Genomic DNA, 21589 nt, shown 5'->3' with positions numbered 1-21589 from the left:
ACTTTATAGTTTTTGTCCTTGAAGAACCACAGCAAGATAATTCCGGTGAAAAAAAAAGTAATAATATGCAAGAACCCTAATTTATGTTCCATACTGTTGAAATTGGCCACCGACCCTTGTGCATCTATGTGCTATTTTATAGATACATAGAAGCTGTTTGTTCAGTAAGTTACTGATAAAAAATCCTAATTTATCACTTCATCACATGCTATAGAGTTGACCCTGGCCATCTTACCCTTGTTCTATAGGTCAATCCTCTCTAAGTCTAACGGCCCTAATGTTCTGATGGAGAGAAGAATCTACGATTAGTTTTTTCAGGAAAATTTCTAAAGGAACAATTTCAAACGATCAGCGAAATCATTATTAGAAGACCTACTCAGCGAAGAAAAATTTAGAACACACTAATTAGTTATTTAAAAGCCTAATACATGTTATTACAAACTTTATTAAGAAACCATGTCGTGTCCGAAAATGTTCTCCCTATTGAGAGAGTCATGGATTACATTGCTGGAAGGGGGAAAACTGAGGTACTGAGCGAGATTGTTGTTGTGGAGAAAATACGATTTCTGATCATCTGGCCCGTCCATTATCTGTTGTGGAGGGACCATGGGCTCATGCTGCATTTTGATGCAAAGGATCTCAGCTTGAGCCACAGCAAGCTGCATTTGTAGCTCGGAGACTTGGTTTTGCAGGTAAGAGATGGCCCCAACGCATCCGTACACTGGGTCCCTCATTCTTGCATTTGCTTCATACACTAAACTGCTCACTGCATCTGCTCTCTGATGAACCGGAAGCTCCTGCAACATACATACGAATAATTCAATTAAACGACAACGCTTAATGATATGGTCTGTTTTAAATAAAGCATTTGGGCCAGCTAATTTTTCATCTATAGTGATATTTTTCTTCTCAATACCCCTCATAAACCTAGCTTGTCTAGTAATATTTTTCTTCTTGCTGGAAGAGGTTTTGAGGGTTGAAACCCTCCTAACACGTTAACGAGAAAAAAAAAAAAAGTAGAGAAAATATGTAGAAATAAGGACCTGCAACATTTTGCTAACATTGCTGGCACCAAAGATCTTGTGAACATTGGCAAACTTGTGGGGGTCATCTGAAGGAAAGAAAGGAGCAAAAATGCAGTCTTTGGCGCATCGGCGTCGCAGCAACTTGCAGGAAGCGCACGGAGAAGTTCCGGCCATGTTGATTGCGTAATGCTTTGATTTGGAGAGTAGTGGAAATTAAGAAGAGGAAGAAAGTGTGACTGAAAACTACAACTTGGAGGAAATGAAATGGATCGGTGGTCTCTATTTATGATAGAAGAGAACGTGTGGGGCTTTAAGTCTGAAATATAGATCAAACTACACTGTCTTAGAAAAAGATAATAATTAATTAATTGGAATTAAAATAAGTTAATTAATTTAGTTTAAATAGCTAAATATCTCACATAAGTGAGTACGTGGGTATCATTGATTTCTTAGTGTAGCATTCTTTTGTCCAAACCGTGCCACAACGTTTTAGAATGCTATCAACCAAACAAATGCATTTTGCTTTGCTAGCAATGGTTCAAGGCTTCAAGCTCTGTATCTCCCTCGTTCAAATTCTTCTCTTCTTAGTATAAATTAGCGTATAATATTACTTATAATAAAAATATATAATTATGATTTTACAATTATTTTTTGCTTGTCGGTTTTAGGGTTCGACCACCCCAACTTAAAAATAGTCATATAAATGAAATTTTGAAAAATAAATTAGCTAACTTCAAGTGTGTGTGTGTATTTGGATGGCCCCATCTAATATAATTTGGCTCTCAAAATCCAAGGTTAGGAGTAGGCCGCCGCCCCCCGCTTGTTCTTTAGAAGTTGGCCGCCGCCCGCCGCCCCCCGCTTGTTCTTCATGTCAAAGAAAAGAGTTGTATGGCTTCCACATTCTTCTTTGACTCTTTCCAACATTTGTTTTATGCTGAGGATCTGTTTACATTCCTTGCTTCTATATGAACATTTTTGAGCTAATTATTAGGAGATTATAAGGTTTAATAACTAGGTTGTCACTAGTATTACCGGTTTATAGTACTTTTTTCACCTGAAATAATGACAAGTTTTATGTTCAATTTTTGTGAATAATGTGTTCAATATTAATGGCTTATTTATAACTATTTTTAAAATGACTGAAATTTGGTGAAAATATTTTTTAAACAAATTCATAGTAAAAATTCAAGAGGGATCCTAAAAGACTACTTGAAGTGCTTCATGCATGGTGTTTCTTCCAAAAAGCACATATCTATTGTTTCTTCCAAAAAACACTTGAAGTGCTTTTAAATTCAAAAACAATTCACCAAAAGCATTCTCAGTAATTGTAAAAGCATTTCCAAACGTTGTTGTATATCAAAGAAGTTACAATAGCTAGGCTTGTAGAATTGGTATGAAGGCTAATAACTAATTTTTACCCTACTTAATATATGAGTAAATATTATTTTTAGTCCATGTAAATAATTTGTAATATGGTATAGTAAGTTTTGCTTAACTAAACCCTAATAAACTAGAGAGCCAAGATGACGGCTAATTGTGAATGTTTGTTAGAACTTAGACCCACAAACATTCACGTGAATGCTTTCTCTCACTGAATATATTTTATGACTCAAATCATTGGTTAGATCAACCAACGGTCCCAAAAAATTGTACTTATATAATTTCACCCAAATTAATATTCTAATAAGTAATTTAAAACTTGTATATTTTTGCATTACCTAGAGCTAGTGAGCAGCTGCTGTATATCACGAAGACGGGGTCTCTGTTCGAGTGCATTAATTACGGGGCCCACCTCCACGCTTTCTCTTGGGTGTAACCGGCCATCAGTGGGGTATTGCTTTATCACCGATTAAATAAGAGAATTTTTTAAAATGTTATATGAACCTATACATTTTTTTTTAATTTGTCATATGATCATATGAACTAAAATTTTAAACGATTTTCATGTCAAATTTTTTAAAATCATTAATTCTTCATCTCATTCTAACTCGATTAAATTTTAATAACTTGTATTTAGAGTTATTCAGATATTTCAACATTTCACTCCCCTTCTAGTAAGTTGTTTTCAACAAAAATAATTTTAGTATTTCTTGTCGCACCGAAAAAAAATGGCTACCCCAAATTGTACGTAAGTTGTAATGTTGATTTGATTTTTTATCGACTTGCACGTATGGCCAACTTGCTCCTTGTAGAAAGATTTAGAATGATTATAGCAAATATATTGCGGAATACGCGTTTTGTAAACACCCTAAAAATGTCATCGTGTTTTTTTTTTAAAGTCAAATTTATATAAGATACAAAGGAGTTTAGGTGTGCAATATTTGAGTCTCTAGTGTGCATCCATTGTATGCATGCATGTGATGTGAGTCACGAACAAAACTTGGAACATGTTCCATTTTTTGAAGCAGAGTGTAGTACATAGTGCAACTAGAATTAACTTGTCTTATGATATATCTTGTTCCAATTAGTCCTTTGAATAACATATAATATAGAACTCTCTGGTATTCCTACTTTTTTTTTTTAATTGAAGTCCTCTTTTGATCTCTGTGTCCGAAATCGGCAGACTCAGAGATCCGGGCTATTCATTTTAAACCTACGGATACCATTAACATATTTCATTAGCCCATCTGACACAAATTAAGGGTCCACATCTCTCTCTATTCCTTAAACGGCTCGGATCTCTGATCCATTGGCTCTGGACTTGTAGATCCGAAGAGGATCTCAATTTTTTATTTTTTTTAATTGTTGCACAAAAGAAAGGGAATTAAAGGAAAAAAAAAAGCAATTAACAACTTAAGCAGGTAGTATTTAGATTCATCGTATCTCGTGAGCATATATTTATATAGATTAAAAAAATAAAGGAAAACTAGCGAAAAGTTCAAAAAAAACTTCATTTTTAATGAATTTTTTTTTTAAAGTATAGTGAATAGTACCAGGGAAAAATATAAATGTGGTTTTTCGTTAAAAGTCAACAGTACCGGGAGTGTTTTGTTAAAATTTCCAAAAAATAATAATATACAGATTGTGTAGTTGATATAATCTTAGATATACTTGGGCAATGCAGAACCATTGGTTTTATAATTTGTCGAAATTAAGCAATGTGGAACGTTGAACGAACCCGTGATTAGTTCATCAGTCATTAGACTCATCACTATTCACTAATCACTATCATAGTATTTGAAACTGCTTACTCATAGAAGACATGATCTAACAATCAACGAGCACAAAATCTCCTCTTCTATTTTGTTTTTTAAAGAAAGTCATACTCTAGGACAAGGGGCCTTCAATAAAAAAGTGCTTAAAGACGGAAACTCTCTCTTATCCTTCGATAAAAAAGTGCTTAATGACGGAAACTCTCGTCATTCTGAACATTCATGCTCTGCTGTATGACATGTATAAAAACAATTGATAGTTAGATGCGTTGTCAATATCGAAAATCTCGTTATTCTGAACATTCATGCTCTAATGTATGATATGTATCAAAACAATTGATGGTTAGATGCATTGTTAAAATCGAGTCTAATGATATAAAAGTTTTTTATTCAAAAATCCAAATATTTCCGAGTATAAACCGATGCATATATACTAGGAAATTATCACACTCAACCGTCAAAACCCTAAAGATGATCTTTCCTTCATAAGAAAGAAAGATGCACTTGTACACGAGAAACTTAATTAAAAAAGGTTTTTTAATTAATGGAGAGAAATAAAAAAAAACTTAAAAAAAAAAAACCAAGCTTATCAAGAATTAATGAGGCCCTGACATAAGTTAAGTTGCATAGATTATTTAATTAGTATTGATATTTGTTTATATGATTTGAAGAAGCCCAAAGTCTCTTGCATTAATAGCTCATCACACAATTCCATGCTTCTTTTCATGTTTCCAAAATCAAACCCCCCTCCTTCCGTTGCATGTTGGTATGCTACAATGTTTTGTTTCCATCTGGTCTAGCTAGTCTCTTTATTACATCTCACGTTGTCCAAGGGAGTGAATCATCTAAGCCTTATATGTATATTCTCATTTCTACCTAACACAATACCTTTTGGGAGCTCACTGGCTTCGGGATCCATCAGAACTCCGAAGTTAAGCGAGTTCGCACGAGAGCAATCCCATTATGAGTGACCCATTGTGAAGTTCTTGTGTGAGTTCCCAGAAACAAAACCGTGAGGGCATGGTCGAGGCCCAAAGCGGACAATATCGTGCTACGGTGGAGTCGAGCCCAGGATGTGGTGGGGGCCCGTGCCAGGATGTGTCAATTTGGTATCAAAGCCAATCCCTGGCCGAATGTGTGCCGACAAGGACGTTGAGCCCCTAAGGGAGGTGGATTGTTACATCCCATGTCGCCTAGGGGAGTGGATCTTCTAAGCCTTATATGTATATTCTCATATCTACCTAGCACGAGGCCTTTTGGGAGCTCACTGGCTTCGAGTTCCATCGGAACTCCGAAGTTAAACGAGTTCGCACGAGAGCAATCCATGATGGGTGATCTATTGGGAAGTTCTCGTGTGAGTTCCCAAAAACAAAATTGTGAGGGCGTGGTCGGGGCCAGGGCCGGGATGTGTCACTCATTGTGCCAAATGTTTTGGCTCTTGTGGTGACTCTTATAGAGTTACACTCTTGTCAAAGAGGCGAGCAATTTGTATAATACAGGTATATGGTGATGTTTTTCGTTAATAGTAATTCATTTGTTAAGCTGCAGACTATATATATACGCGTTATCTTCAAATAAAATATATGTATTTAATATCAAACATACATTCATACTACTTTACTTCCTATCAAATATTATATATATAACCAAAAATGCTTTGGTTTTGTCATTCCAACCTAAAAACTCCTCCCGCCTCTCATGTAATGTTTTTGTAACATTGAAATTGTGATTCATCGTCTTTTGAAATCATCCTCATTATTGTAGTGGGATAAACCGTACTTTCATAAAGTTTACTTAGTTGTTTTTCGGATTACCACCACTACAAGAAATTTTTAGCTTTCGTCGATAAATGCATACATTTGTATTATTGGCATGAGATGTCACTAAGACAGTGTACCCGTGTCATCCAATCCAAGTCCTTTCAGTAAAAACACTCGTAACTTAACGCAATATGCTTAACTAATTACATCTTATCCTTTTACAAAACAGAGGGGTCGGATACCTAAGCTCTAATAAATTGGTAAGAACCATGCATGGTTCTTGGTTTGTATGATCGAATCTCCAAGAATTAGTACAAATAAACAAACAAATTATAAGGGAAGAAACAGACATCGGCCCAGGGGAAAACATGAGACCTCCAATGCCAGCATTAAATGAGCATCGTGGTCATGCATGGTTTTCTATCAGTTCATGATTCCCACTTTCTGCAAAACCCCAACATTGGTAATCTCAATGCTAAACAATATCAAATATCTCTTTAGGATTTATAATGTCTCTTGCACTCTGCAACATCTTAGCATAGGAATCATACAACCCATATTCGAAAGAGACTTGTAGTTAAAGCGGTTAAAATTACACGCTTGAGGTCAAATAATTGATGTTCCCTTGGAGGCGGAATACCATAGAGAGTTGGAGGAGTTCCAGTTTGGCCCAAACCTATATCTTAAAAGCCTACCTCAAGTTCCCAACCTAGTTCACTTTGGCATCCTAGTTATGCTGTTGAGGCTACGCCATTGCTTGTATCGAAAGGTTCTCTTTGCTCCCCTCTCTGTATTACAGTCCAGTAGTATTGCTTCTTATTTGTAAATAGAAAGTCTGAAGTTCAACTAACCTAATTGGCAATTCTATACCTAATTAGGGGAAGATGAGGCAAATTGGATTTGTTCTGCAACTGCAAGAACAAGTTTCCTTTGGACAAATTGGAGTGCTTATCTGGTAAGACCAAGTAAGACTAAGGCCCTTAATATTGTGTAGAAAATTGGACCTATGATAAGGCCCAATTATGGATGATAATGGCCAATGTAACATGAGTACGCTTCTTGGCTTCCACTCAGAATAGTGGGCCATCCCAATGATAAGGCTCAACTTGAAACTAATATATTAATTTAGAAAAAGCGATGTTTTCAAACTCAGAAAACACGATAGAAACCCAACCTTCTATATACTAAAATAGTAGATCACATGTAATATATTTTGTATTATTGTATAATAATTTATAATTAACTTTAAAAATTGTCACCTAACCTCTTGGAAGCTTTGGAAGAGGGGGATGTTTGTATTAGTATCTTAACACAAGTTTAATAGGCTAATAATATCCCCTTCTAATATCCCTTTCAGAAATTCAGATGGAAAAAGAATAGCCCAACTTTTCTAGACAAAGAAAAAATGTGACCCCCCAAAACCTTCAAGACAAAAACATGCTTGTCAAACGTCACAACCAGAATCTTGGCATGTGGATCGCATTTGGCCCTTCCTATCCCATATCTTTGATTAGGGGTGATTTTCAGTTGGATTGGATCGGAACAAGCGTTTCAATGCCGATTCAACAAAGTTTCAGCATCAAATAGTAATTTTACTTTTGGAATTTTAGATTATCGAAAATTTTGAAATCGGTTTTATCTCATAATTTTTGAAACCTAAATTGAATCTCCTACATTCTGCAAGACTTTGAAATTTTTTCAAATTGGGTAGTTACAATCTATTTGGTACCCAAATATTTCTTCATTTTTTTGAATCAGAAATGTTCGGGCATGGAATAAAAAATTTCTGTTCAGATTGAAATTTCAAATCCAACTTGCACCCCTAATCTTGAGCAAACAATCAATCTAACCTTTTTATCAAGAAGAAGACTAGGTGAGTCGAGCTCATGAGTTGTATTTGTTCTTCTATTTATAAGGGTGCTCAAGAGCTCGTAATCCACTTTTTCTTTTTTGAGGGCGGTTTCACTTGTCTATCATGTACAAGAGCTCTTAACCACTCCAAAACATGTTGTAAGGATGCTCAATGCATATGACCGTCTAGTCTGGCGTCACTTGCAAGAATTTTCTGGAATATCTTTATGTAGAAAGTTGACATACTCAAATCTTCTTTTGACTATAAATTTTTTAAATTCAAATGTACTCAATGGTAGTGAGAAAGATAAATTTAAAAATTCAAATCTACTCAATGGGAGTGAAAAAGATAACTTTTGTATTTCCTTTATGGTTATCTTATATACCACTGTCAAGAGTCCTATTCGAAATTTACTTTCTAATTTAATAAGAAACTACTTTCTAACTTTTTGTGGCAACATATAAAAAAAAGTAAATTGTCAATTTTCTCTCTGGAACTTTCATTTAGTTTTTGATTTTTTCTTAAATTTTTTAATTGAAAAATTAAGAACTTGAACTTTTTTTTTTGTCGATTTCCCCTCTACTATTAGTTTTCCATAGATTTAATCTAAATTAACTTTAACTCTTATCACGTGCATATCACGTGACACTCCGTTGAGAACAATAGTGTCACTTTACTAAACCTTCAAACACAAAAACTATATAATCACACAGATTTGCACATGTCATTATTTTAGAAATCTAGAATTTTCAATTATTTTAAAGAATGAAATGATGAAACTACTCTCATATATTGTATACATACTTTCATTTAACAAAAATTTGGACGAAATGAATGAAAAACTAATAGTAAGGAAAAATTGACCAAAAAAATTAATTTAAATATTTAATTTTCCAATTAAAAAGTTTAAAAAAAATTGAAATTTGAGTAAAAGTTTCAGAAAAAAAAGTTGGCTGTTTACTTCATACGAAAATCAAAAAACAAAAAGAGACCCCAAAAAGTTCAACACACGCCCCAAAATTCCGTATTTCCTTGGATTCCACAGCACGTCCACCCACGCCACAAGCCCGCCACGCGCCCGTCCCATCAAATCAATAACAACCGTCCACGTGTGTTTGATCCAACGGTTCATACGATCCTTAGCCACCCATATAGCCCACTTCTTCTCCTTCACCTCCGCACACTCACTCAAACCCTCCATTTCCTCTGGTTTTTTCTCTGCTTCTTTGACCCTGATTTCCTCTCTCTCCTCTCCAGCAACGCTTCTGTTTCTCTCTCTAGAGTCATGCTTCTCAAAGCCTCTGCAGCCTCCTCTCACTTGCTTGCTCGCGGGGACAGTTTTGGTCCTCTGTTTTCCTCTGGGCCGTCGTCGCCACCGCTGTCCATTTCGTACTCGTTCTCGCCTCTGAACTCCTCCACATCTCTGTCTTCGATTCTCCGGTTCCCTCCGGCGAAAAATGAAAGTGGGGTCGTCGTCTGCGCGTCGAAGAATGCGACTAACCGGCCGCTTACCGGTGTGGTTTTCGAGCCGTTTGAGGAGGTGAAGAAGGAGCTCGATCTCGTTCCTACTCTCCCCCAATTCTCTCTGGCCCGCCAGAAGTACACTGACGAAAGTGAGGCCGCCATTAACGAGCAGATCAAGTGGGTTTTCTTTCTTTTCCCTTCACATGTTATATATCTATGAAAGAATTGTTATTTACGTAATATTTGATTATCGTAATGAATTCTGTGTGTTAAAGTTTAAATCTTGATTAGTTATCCGATTGTGTGTTTCAACTTTCAAAAGCATTCTTTCATCATATGAAATATTGTGTCTTTAATTGTTTAATGTGAAGTTGTTCTAGCTGTACGTGCTTGGATTTGTGTATGGATGTATTGCTAAATCATTGTTCTTGGATTTGTGTATGTATGTTTGGTCTCGAATGTCATATCTAAAAGTATTGCAATTGCGAATCCCACTGTTCTTTGTCGAAATTTGGTTGTATTTGTTTACGCTCTGCTGTGCTTAACGATTGATTGATTTGTTTCTTTGGTGGAATAACAGTGTGGAGTACAACGTCTCGTACGTATACCATGCCTTGTACGCCTATTTCGATCGGGACAATGTTGCTCTCAAGGGTCTTGCCAAGTAATTTCCTGGAAATCCATACTACTAAATTTAGCATTTAATTCAATGATTTCAATATTTATGGTTTTGTTATATTGCAGTTTTTTCAAGGAATCGAGTGAGGAAGAAAGGGATCATGCTGAGAAATTTATGGAATACCAGGTGTTTGTCTTGGCCCTTATCTAGTATATAATTTTGTGTGTTTTTGTTACTCCAATAGGCTATAAATTAAGTTTCGCTCTGTAAAACTGAATTCCTTATCGTGTTTTTTTGTTTGATGTCGGCATTTCTCAGAATAAGCGTGGTGGAAGAGTGAAATTGCAGTCTATTCTGATGCCTTTGTCTGAGTTTGATCATCCAGAGAAAGGAGATGCTTTGTATGGTTAGTTTTATTGGCCCTCAATTGTGTATCTGTGGCCAGAACTTTTAATTTAACAAATTATGTTTTGGCCTGTTGGACACCATTCTATTATATAATCATTTACATGAATATATTTAGTCTTTAGTTGTGTCGTAGCACATTGGGATTGAGTTTTGAAGAAAATTGATCACCTTCTTAACAATAAATTTGATGTGATGTATGGGGTTATTGATAACGAGAAACAAGAGAAGGCAAGGCCCGAGGACCTGGTTTATGCAGATGATTTCGTGTCATTGAACTAGTTATAGGACTGTTAATTATCGAGCTCTAACTCTGTCCCTTTTCTTTTGATGCAGCAATGGAGCTTGCATTATCTTTGGAGAAACTGACAAATGAAAAGCTGCTCCTTTTACACAGTGTAAGGCATCTGTTCTTATTCTCTGCTGTTGTATTAGCTTAAGATGATTTGATATAGCTGATTATATATGGTTAATTTGATCGTCGTTCACCAGTAACGTCATTTGATTCGTGTTATGAATTAGTAAATCTTTTTATGCCATGTTCTAACTTACAAGACATGTTTTTACCTTTGGCTTTACGACTAACAGGTTGCTGAGAAGAACAAAGATGTGCAGTTAACAGATTTTGTTGAAAGCGAGTATTTGACCGAGCAGGTAAATTTTGCTGTCCTCCTTTGTTTATCTCCCGAGTTGGAAAGGTTCTTCTACAGGGATAATACTCGTAGCATGATTTTGATGTTCTACTTTTACCTTTGCAGGTGGAAGCCATCAAGAAAATCTCTGAATATGTTGCTCAACTAAGGAGAGTCGGAAAAGGACACGGTAAGATCCACATGATTCAATTTCGGAATCATCTTTACTTGATCCCACACCAATATCTTTCTATCTTATGATAAGAACCTTTCCTTGATCCGATTGCATTGTTTCTTAACGCTATGTTTTGCTGTGCGTTACAGGGGTCTGGCACTTCGACCAGGCGCTGCTCAACGGGGATGCTGTTGCTGCGTGATGATGAGTTTGTCCCTGTTCTTTCTCGGTAACCAGTTTGAAAGTGGTCGTATGCTGTCTGGTACGCTGATTGTAGCTGTTTATAGGGGTTTTGATTAGATTGGGACAAATGTTAGTCAAGTTAGTTTGAATGCAGCTTGTGAACTACTTATCCTTTCTATTAATGCAACCGGCACCCAAATATGTCACTGTTTTTTTTCCTAATGTTTTTAGAAGTTGACATAATTTTCTGATAAAATAGGTTTGTTTTTTTTCCAAATATGTCACTTTTTCGAGTGTTTTTAAAATGACTAAAAGCATTTTTGTCGATAATGTTTTTGAAACAATTCTTAATAAAAATACAAGTAAATCTTAGAAAAACGCTTAAAGTGGTTTTTAAAAGAAACACATTACTGGTGCATCTTACAAGGTGCACTTCTAGTACTTTTAAAACTTAAAAACATTTTCTTTAAAAACATTTCAATCGTTTTAAAAGAACTTTCAACCGGCTCTAATTTTTTGACAAATTCCAACAGCAACTTAGCCTTGGTTATGAAGTATCAAGTAGAGTATTCTTTGACCAATTCCAAATAACTTTAAATAACAAAAATTTGAGGTTCACATGTAGTGAGCAAAACAAACAGGAAACGTATGAACATTGAAGAAGTCCAGAACTACTAGATCCAGGTCCAAAAGCAAAACCAATAGCCGGACAAGTAAATCAAAATTTGAAGGCAGTGCATGGTTCATCAGGCCGTGGCTGCTTGTTGAGCTGCTTGCCTCTTTTTCGCCTCTTCGATGATGGTCAGCTTGATACCCTTTCCCTTGGGAAGACTCACCCACGGCCTTTCCCCCCTTGCCGATGGTGAACACATTGCCCAATCGAGTAGCAAATTCATGGCCGGTGGCATCCTGGACGTGGATTGTCTCAAAGCATCCCTTGTGTTTTTCCCTGTTCTTGATGACTCCGACATGCCCCCTGTTCCTTCCACCGGTAACCATGACCACATTGCCAACATCGAACTTAATGCAGTCGGTGATATTGTTGGTCTCTAGGTCGAGCTTGATAGTGTCGTTGGCCTTGATGAGAGGGTCAGGGCACTGTTCTAAAAATCCCCGCCTAGCGCCTCCTAGGTCCCAACCCACCGCCCCGATTAATGCCTAGGCCCCAGCCCACGTCTAGACCACCTAGGCACCCGCCTAGGCATCCGCCTAGCCCGCCTAGGCACCCGTCTAGGTTGCAACTCACTTAGATAGAAAATATGTAACTTTCATTTTGCATTTTGTTTTTTTCTAATAAATTGTAAGAGACTTGTTGCATACTTGAATGAACAAACATTATATCCTTATTTCACATGTTTTCATTAAGTTCCAATACTTCATGATATATATGCATTCTATTTTGTAGTTTATGATGAAATTATATATATTTCAAGTAGAAGAAGACACTTATTTACATGAAATATGATAGATTTACTTAAATCCGCCCCAGCCCGCCGTCCGACTAGCGCCTAACGACTTTTAGAACCTTGGGTCAGGGTAACGGATGGTTCGCCCGTCGTAGGTGTTAATGTATGGGATGCTCTTCTGCCCAAACTGCACAGACCGTACTTTGCAAAGTTTGAACCGCAGAGAAAGATTTTCAGGGCATCAGAATAGAGAAAATGCCCATCAGTTAACCAGATGAAATGCAGTTTGAGCAAAGACCGAATTAACCCTTCGTGTTATCCAAGTTATGGAATTTTGCAGATCGAAAAGATCCATATGGAATGATGAAACATGATCCAAATGCAGTAGTTATAACTTATTCAAGTCATGTAAATTTTTTTTGGACAAGAATTTAAGTCATGTACTTTGAAAAGTAACAATAACCTTTGCCTCTTCATCCCTGATTTGAGTGGAGACGGAACCGACCCTTTGTGTCATAAAGGAGCCGGAAATTCTCATTCGTTTAGGGGATTGAAATAACATCTGCAAATCAAGGAGCAACATAAGTTCTACAACAAAATCTATTGTCCTTTCACAGAACTTATTAATGGGTAAAAATGGATGCCGTGAAAAAGGAAGTGTAAACAATCATCATGCAGCTAGCCATATTTACAAGCCTGGAAAGTAAAATTAAGAATTGCTTGAACTAAAAGATAGGATGAACATACCCATGAAACCGGAAGGATATATTTTGTCGGTCCTAACCTTCCCGTCAACCAGAACATGCCGTTGCATCAAGATGGAAATGACCCCCCGGTAAGTAAGCATATTTCAATCTGTTTTTGCTGTGTTGCGAGAATAAGCTCATTTTTACCGCTTCACATTTTCAAACCTCTTGCCAAGTTTGTCGAGCATCCAATGCTTCGGGGCATTGAGCCTCTTCAAATGCTTCTTCAAACCTCTCGCCTGCAAAAGTCGCGAGCACAAAACTCAACCACCAAATTGATCCAATTGAAATCGAGAACTTAAGTCAGCTAGCGTAAAACTTGTTTCAGTTCATCTGGGTTCGTTTACAGTGTGTTTACACTTGGATTCAAACTTTCAAAGCAATGTGGAGAAAAGAGATGGAAAGCTCTCTTTACTCATATCATCATGCCTCTAATCCTCAAACTAAAATGGCAAATCGTATTTTCAAAGCAATTATCTCACTAAATAGAGTCGGCTATATGAATCTTAGAACGCAGTGTCAGTTTTGCGCAAGGTTCTAAAAGACACTAGGCGCTAGTTGAGCGGCGGGTTAGGGCCTAACGCCTAGGCAGACTAGGCGGATTTAAGTAAATCCATTATTTTTTGTGTAAATAAATGTCTGTTTATACTTAAAATATATATAATTTCATCATAAACTACAAAATAGAATGACATATGTATTATAAAGTATTGAAACATAATGAAAACATGGGGAACAAGCTTATAGTGTGTGCCTATTTAAGTATTCAACAAGTCTCTTACAATTTATTGAAAAAAATTAAATGCAAATTGAAAGTTATCTATTTTCTATCAAAATGAGTCACAACCTAGGTAGGTGTCTAAGCGGGTCTGGATGGGCTAGGCGGTCTAGGCGGTCTAGGCGGGCGCCTCAACTAGTCTAGACGCCCTTTATTAATTTTTCAAATACCTAGACATTAATCGGGACGATGACCAGTCGCCTAACGCCTATTTTTAGAACAGTGGTTTTGAGCCAAGCGTTCCATCAGCTCCAACAATAATCATATCAAAACTATATGCACAACACTATAAAGTTCTGGATATATACCCCACATTGACCAGAATAATACACTTAATTATTCAGTTCAACAACAACAAAAAATCATTAAAAAAAAGTTTTTTACTAATAATATTTCAATTTTTAGGCAATGATGAAAACCATGAAAATAAATTTACAGTGATAAGGAAAAATATTAAAGACCCAAAATTTAAATCAATATCTACGTACTACAAAAAATAATAGTAAAAGAAAATATTCAATGGCGATTGGAAATAGGAAAAGTAAATTTACAAGGCAAAAATTAAGTAAAAAAAAACGAAGAACAGAAGGTGAGGAGTGTAATTACCATTTTGGGACTGTGAGCTTGAACTTTGAGGAAGTATCTGAGCTTCCGCGGCTATGGAGTTCTGCAGGGAGGGAGGGAGGGAGAGAGACGCCCTCACTAAAACCCTACAGATTACAGAATTGAGCATGGTGGGCTTTGACTGATGGGCTAAAAGCCTAAAACGCAAGGCCCGCCCATGTTGGATGCTAGGATAGTTGGGGCCCACAGGGGAAGAGTCCGTGGTTGCGGCGGCCCATTGAAAGAGATCATCTCCGAATCTCTTCCATCAAGGTTCCGGATCAAATAATTCGGGCTCTTGAAATATAATTCAACGATTAAAAAAAACAGAGGTATCTTTTAAAAGTTACTAGCATTTGCCTACACACTTTGTATGTATGAATACATTTTTTTAGAAAATGAAAAGGAAAGAAAGAGAGAGAGAGAGAGAGAGAGAGAGAGAGGGGCAAGTGGAAGGTTCTTGTTTTTGGTTTTCTTATTTTTTATTTTTTTTATAAATATTAGAGGTATTTTAATATTATTGATGCTTCAATAAAAAAAGTAAAATTGAACCTGTAAAATTATATTATTGCTCTCTTTTATGCAATAGAAGATTAATTTATCTTTTAATTCTCTTTTAGTTGACAAATTTTGTTTTATTAATTAGTAGAAATAATAATTTTAACCGTTGATTAAATTTCAAGAATCCGAAGCCGGATCATTGGATCTGGGGAAAGAGATTTGAGCGGGCCATTAGCCCGCGGCCACCACGGTATTCAACTTTTGCCACGCGGCGTTCACTGATGGGATAAGTTACGCCACCTGCAACTTTCGACCAAATAAAAGTGCCAAAAAGGAGTCATCTCCTTCTTTTCCATTTATTTGCCGACTTGCTTTCCGGTTTATTCCTTTCTTCTTCCAGTTCTTAACGCAGAGTGAGAGAGAGAGAGAGAGAGAGTGTGTGTGTGTGTGTTAGAGAGAGAGAGAGAGAGAGAGGGAGGATGGGGAGAGCCATGGCGGCGCTTCTGCTGGTATTGTTATCGGTGTTCGTCCATTCGAATGCCGGAGAAGAAGGTTTCGATGTTCGCCAACATCTTTCTACTGCGTCCAGGTTTCTCCTCTTTCACAAATTCAAATCTTTTCCATTAATTTGATTAAAAATACATTTTAATTTACTTTGTTTTAATCATATTTTACGCTCAATTGATATGTCGTTGATGCCAAATTAGAACTAGATTATTGGTTCTTAAATTGTTCAATATCATCAAATTGCGTTTTTTTTTGTTTGTTATTTATTTAGTTAATTTAACTCAAAGAATTAATCTTTTCAAGTAATTTGAAGAACCTTAGGGATGATAGTGAACGATTCTGAGAAATAACTAATGGGTTTTTGCTGCAGATACGGTGTCGTTAAAGACATTGCGGACAACTCATTTGTACCATCTAAGATACCAGATGGGTGTACTCCTATCCACCTAAATCTTGTGGTAAATTTCTTTTTCGTGTTTCGATTCCCAATTCCAAGCTTCTATTTTTGTTTCAACTGTTTGATTTTTCGGTTCTTTATAAGCGTTAGATAAATATGCATTACTAGGTTCTACTGTAAGAAGTAACTTAGATTCGAAGATTCGAACGGAAAACAAGTTTGCTGCGAATGCATTGCGCTTTTTTATGTATGCGTTGTTGTTGCATTGCGCTTTTGTTAAGATTACCCTGCTAGCTTTCCACAAGTTACGGTTGAGGCGGTCAATTTTTGTTCCTGCTTTTAATCTTTTAATCGATAAACTTTAGAGAGTGCCACAATTATGGAACCTGATGAAACTTATATTATCAGGCAAGGCATGGAACCCGTGCTCCTACCAAAAAACGTATCAAAGATATGGATATCCTGGCCTCTCGTCTGGAGGTGCTACTAAAAGAAGCAGAAGAACAGAACCTATCTTTGGAAAAACTTCCTGGTTGGTTTTTGGGTTGGAAATCTCCTTGGAAAGGAAAACTGACAGGTGGAGAATTAATTGTCCAAGGAGAGGATGAACTCTATGATTTTGGAATCAGGACACGAGAAAGGTTCCCAAATCTGTTTGATCAGGATTACCATCCAGATGTTTACACAATAAAGGCAACACAGGTAAGCTTTGTTGTACGGTTTTTCCAGTAGTTTTTATTATACAATAGCATTAAACCATTTTTTCGCTATATGTGTTATTTCCATGATCAGCCTTGTTTTATAGGTTGATGGTAACTTTATTATGGCATAATAGTCATCTATTATATTTGGAAATTTGTTAATGGAATGTTTGGAGTAACTTATTTTCATCGGTTGAGGCTTAACGCTGGTTAAAGTTGTCATATCTCTCTGGCTGTGGATAGCAGCTATAGAAAAAATTTTCCCCTCAATTCATTAATAACTTATCAGCTTATGCATCTGTTTTTTTTTCCTTATGATGTGGTAGGTCCCTCGGGCATCCGCCAGTGCTGTGGCATTTGGCATGGGAATGTTTAGTGGGAAAGGAAATCTTGGACCTGGGCGTCATCGAGCTTTTGCTGTGTCCAGTGAAAGTCGTGCGAGTGATATAAAGTTGAGGTTTCATGATTGTTGCCAAAACTACAAGGTATTCTGCAGTATTGGTCTTCTCTTTGATTTTTAAACATGCCACACACAAACTAATTAAGTACTTACATTGTTGGTGGGACTGGGGGAACTAGACTGATTGCCATAACCATGTTTCTATTGCATCATCTGTCTCTGCTTTATTTGTTGGTTGACGAAGACTTAGTATGTATTCAGGCATATAAGAAAAGTCAGGAGCCTTCTGTTGACAAGCTCAAGGAACCTATCTATGATGAAATTACTTCTTCATTAAGGAGGCGCTACAAGTTGAATTTTACAAAGAAGGATACAACTTCTCTTTGGTTTCTTTGCAAACAGGTGATTTATTTCTTTCTGCTTCCATGCATAAACACGTCATATTTCTCTCTGGGTTAATTATTCTCCAAGTGAAATTGATTTTTATGGTCATTATTTGTTTGTTCTATTTGGCAGGAAGCGTCCTTGTTTAATATAACTGGTCAAGCTTGTGCGCTGTTCACCCCTTCCGAGGTATATATGATTTTTCTATGTGAAAGATGTTATCCAAATTTTTTATTGCATTTTTTGTTCTAATCTCATATTTTGAGACTGATGGAGTATATGAAACTAAGTTTCATCAGATTGGCCTTTTTAGGTTGTAGACACGTCTATTAATACAAGGAAACATACATTCGAATATTATGTATGTTCTTTTATTGTTTATTTACATGAAAAAGTTTTGTGTTCTTAGGTTTCTTTGCTGGAGTGGGCAGATGATTTGGAAGCCTTTATATTAAAGGGATATGGTAAATCATTAAACTATAGAATGGGAGTTCCCTTGCTTGAAGATGTATTGCTGTCCATGGAGCAGGCTATTACGGCTGAAGAAGGTACATATATGAACTTGATAAAAGGATTATTTATGACTTTTTCTCCTTTGTAACCCGTCTTGGGTAGTAGTGTAGTTATAAGTTGTAAACTATGGAAGTTCAGTTTTATACGACTTCTGATATTTCAGTTCTTACTCTCTCGCTGCCCTTATCGTTTTTTAGAAAAACATGCTCCTGGGAGTTATGAAAAGGCAAGGCTAAGGTTCGCACATGCAGAAACTGTAGTTCCATTTTCATGCCTGCTTGGACTTTTTCTTGATGGAACTGGTGAGTGATTTCTTCCGCAAATTCTGAATTTTTCTTGGATGATCGGGGTGTACGCTCGTATGTGGAAATAATAACTGTATATGGCATCTTCTATATGCTGTTCTCATAGTAGGCGTTGTTTTTTTATATATTTCAGAATTTGAACGGACACAGAAGGAACAACCCTTGCAACTCCCTCCAAAGCCTCCCCAGAAGAGAAAGTGGAGGGGCAATACTGTGGCACCTTTTGGCGGGAATAATATGCTGGTTCTGTACAGTTGTCCAGCCAACATTTCAAGCAAGTACTTTGTGCAAGTGCTGCACAATGAACACCCCATTCCAATGCCAGTAAGCTCCAGTTCTTTACTTATTTTGAACTCTTATGATTTTGAAGAGTTTTGGATTCCAAACTTCGGTTTTATTTTTGTACTTGAAAAGTTCATGAGGAATGCAATTAGTATAAATTTCATAATATGTTGTCATTGGTATAATTTTTATCCATTATTTCTTAGGGCCGATAGTGATCAGCTGTTTCAGTTATAATGGTTACTGCTGAGTTTTCTTGTATTGAATTCTCACACGATAACTTTTTGTCTTGGTGTATAGGGCTGTGATGGTTCTGATTTCTGTCCACTCGATGTTTTCAAGGTACGGTTTCTATCTTACTCTCACACGTATAGATATGGCCGTTCAGCTCATTCTCATTTTACCATTTCTGGTTTTACAGGAAAGAATAGTTGCTCCTCATCTGAAGCACGACTATAACTCAGTGTGCAATGCAAAATTGGAGGAAAAGGAGGCGAAGCCAGCCAGTAAGTTATCTCAACTGTTCCGTTGGTTGTTCTCACTGGGGAACGGTGATAAAACCCTCGATGAATTGTAGTTTTTTCTTTTCAAATGAGGAAGGGATAATTGTGCTTTCTATTTGCTTGCTGGGACTGCCTTTGGTGGCCTGCATTCACAGCCAACTCTTTCTTGTAGCAGACTTCTGTTGAGGATTGACACGATAGCTAATACAGAAACTTCTCGTCTTTTGTTCTGGTACAGAAGTTTTCACAGTTTGAAGTATCTGAGGCTGCTGGTACCATTTTGAGTTTTGTATCGTTGTCCTCTCGCTGTTTCGCTCCTAACAAAACAGCCTTTTCTGTGTTTCTGCAACTAGTGTGTTCTTGTAGGGATGAATGGCATCCACGGTCTTGTTCTGATGTATTTACTATGTACTCAGTTTTGTTCTTATGAAATGGTTTTCAATCACTTGAATGTGATTGTTCTTAAAGCACTTTTGATGCCAACTAAAATGAGAAATTTCAATTATTTTGTGGTCAAAGATTGAAAATTAGCAAAGCATTCATTTTACAGTGCTTGAAAAATTCTAGAGAACTTGAGCCAAAGACAGGTGGATTTGACATGATGTTTTCGAGCAAAAAAGAGATGCAACGTTGGGTTTTCAAGAAATTCTTATGTCCGGCTGCTTAGGCACCACTCTCACGGTGACGGTGAGACCGTTGTATATACCGGCAGCCCGTCTTTTCTAGTTATAAGTTCATTTTGATTTTTCATTTTACAAGACACTACTCAAAACTAATCTAATCTACGAAGAAGGAGATTTTGAGCACATTGTCTTCGCTAATTGACCTAACCCGCATTTGCGGTAAGTCCATTTCGTACAAGGTACTTGAGTCTTCATCCATTGGAATGGTGAAGGAACCAACTTCTTTCCTTGGCAACCTGCAAGAATATTGCTGTTAACAAGAGCAGAAGTGCTTAACCCAAAAAACGCTTCTAATGTGAAGCACCGAGGATCGAAGCTCATGTCACCTACCTTCAAAGCCTCTGAGTTCGAGTTCTCGTCGCTCTTGAACCAGTGCGCAACATGAAGTGAGTAAAAAGATCGTCACAGCAACCACCCTACGAGGCTAATTCCGGTGAAAACGGCTGATAGCAAAAGCCTACTGTTCTAGTAGTTAAGTAGAACTAAGGGAACTTTAACGAAAAGCTCTATGTTAAAAGGTTCCCGCAATGTTGGACATTGTGGAAGCTTGAAGTAGTTTTACCACATTATCGTGCGCAAAAAGAACTAGTGCAAATAACATAGCAACAGCAAGTGGCCCAGTAGTAAGGACGTGAATTCCGGCTCCTAAAATACAAAAAAACAAAGAGTTCCCGGGTTTGAACTCCAAGCTGGTGAGTTTGCTTGACTATGGCCAGGGGGAAGCTGAAATGCCTTTGCGAGTCTTCCTGGCACTCGAAAGGGATGGATTATCGTGACTTACCACCAATTATCTCCTTTAAAAAAAAAAAACACACACACACACACACACACACACACACACAATGCACGAGAGGTGAGATAGTAGGCGGCAACTGCTTTTGGAATAGCTAAAAACATTTATAAATAATTAAAGACACTACAAAACACATTTGGGTGTCAAATTTTAGAAGTACTAAGAGACAATTTTTTGGATAACACCTAGCAAGTGCTTCTCCAAGAAACACTATCAATTTTCCAAGAAGTATTTGAATATTTTTTATGAAATTTCCAACGTGCATCTAATAACAACGCTTTTAGAAAAAGTGCTTACGAGTATGAGTGCTTTATGTAAAAATATTTCAAACACATTTGAGTTATATAAATCTTGTGCAATTTAAGTTTTTATGCTAAACATTACTAAATAAGCAATGAGACCAAAGTTTGAAAATGCAACTTCAATTGAAATAAGCTAAATATCCCATACATAAATTGTCAAGAAAAATGTCTCTAAAGTTATAAACTTAAAAAAAAAAAAAAATTGGAATGGCAGACGCAAGAGAGATACAATGTAATTCTTCATATAATTTTATTTCGGGGCATCAATAGCGTACGGTCGATATGTCCGAGTGGTTAAGGAGACAGACTCGAAATCTGTTGGGCTTTGCCTGCGCAGGTTCGAATCCTGCTGTCGACGTTCCTTTTCTATTTTTACATTTTTTCCTTAGGAAATCTAACGAAAAATCCTCAAAAACTTTAGTTTTAATGAAAAAGAACAAATAAAGGTGTAAGTGAATAGTACTAGGAATGGTAAAAATGAACAGTATCAGAAGTGTTTTGTTAAAACTCTTTTTTCT

At 36.8% G+C, this 21589-nt stretch overlaps 4 protein-coding genes and 1 non-coding gene across 7 annotated transcripts; 3 read left to right on the top strand and 2 right to left on the bottom strand.

Annotated features, from left to right (window-relative positions):
* Positions 1-94: 94 nt before the first annotated feature.
* On the bottom strand, positions 95-1292 carry LOC126586394 (LOB domain-containing protein 12-like). Its single transcript, XM_050251268.1, has 2 exons — positions 1044-1292; positions 95-797 (listed from the first exon to the last, which is right to left on the bottom strand). Exons 1-2 carry the CDS (start codon positions 1197-1199, stop codon positions 447-449), a joined length of 507 nt encoding a protein of 168 aa, XP_050107225.1. The 5' UTR covers positions 1200-1292; the 3' UTR covers positions 95-446.
* Positions 1293-8961: 7669 nt separating this feature from the next.
* LOC126586311 (ferritin-3, chloroplastic-like) lies at positions 8962-11489 on the top strand. The gene is made up of 8 exons (XM_050251159.1): positions 8962-9430; positions 9834-9917; positions 9998-10058; positions 10191-10278; positions 10614-10675; positions 10866-10931; positions 11036-11099; positions 11234-11489. The coding sequence occupies exons 1-8, from the start codon at positions 9075-9077 to the stop codon at positions 11284-11286; spliced, it is 834 nt and encodes a 277-aa protein (XP_050107116.1). The 5' UTR covers positions 8962-9074; the 3' UTR covers positions 11287-11489.
* A 347-nt stretch (positions 11490-11836) lies between these two features.
* LOC126586474 (40S ribosomal protein S4-like) lies at positions 11837-14947 on the bottom strand. The gene is made up of 5 exons (XM_050251355.1): positions 14804-14947; positions 13421-13658; positions 13138-13235; positions 12805-12891; positions 11837-12363 (listed from the first exon to the last, which is right to left on the bottom strand). Exons 2-5 carry the CDS (start codon positions 13475-13477, stop codon positions 11883-11885), a joined length of 723 nt encoding a protein of 240 aa, XP_050107312.1. The 5' UTR covers positions 13478-13658; positions 14804-14947; the 3' UTR covers positions 11837-11882.
* Positions 14948-15644: 697 nt separating this feature from the next.
* On the top strand, positions 15645-19763 carry LOC126586140 (uncharacterized). Of its 3 annotated transcripts, none has more exons than XM_050250952.1 (12): positions 15645-15890; positions 16179-16266; positions 16614-16907; positions 17233-17391; positions 17568-17708; positions 17823-17879; positions 18100-18238; positions 18401-18505; positions 18642-18832; positions 19091-19132; positions 19212-19296; positions 19532-19763. In XM_050250952.1, the coding sequence occupies exons 1-12, from the start codon at positions 15781-15783 to the stop codon at positions 19546-19548; spliced, it is 1428 nt and encodes a 475-aa protein (XP_050106909.1). In that variant the 5' UTR covers positions 15645-15780; the 3' UTR covers positions 19549-19763. The 3 variants fall into 3 exon arrangements, with proteins under 3 accessions (XP_050106909.1, XP_050107003.1, XP_050106828.1); XM_050251046.1 differs by having other exon boundaries at positions 19469-19763; XM_050250871.1 differs by having other exon boundaries at positions 19212-19763.
* Positions 19764-21347: 1584 nt separating this feature from the next.
* On the top strand, positions 21348-21429 carry TRNAS-CGA (transfer RNA serine (anticodon CGA)). The gene has a single exon. It is a non-coding gene; the product is annotated as a tRNA-Ser (tRNA).
* Positions 21430-21589: the final 160 nt, after the last annotated feature.

The sequence above is a fragment of the Malus sylvestris genome, chromosome 1, assembly GCF_916048215.2.
Source record: "Malus sylvestris chromosome 1, drMalSylv7.2, whole genome shotgun sequence".
NCBI classification, from domain to species: domain Eukaryota; kingdom Viridiplantae; phylum Streptophyta; class Magnoliopsida; order Rosales; family Rosaceae; genus Malus; species Malus sylvestris.
This window is presented reverse-complemented; position numbering and strand designations above follow the sequence as displayed.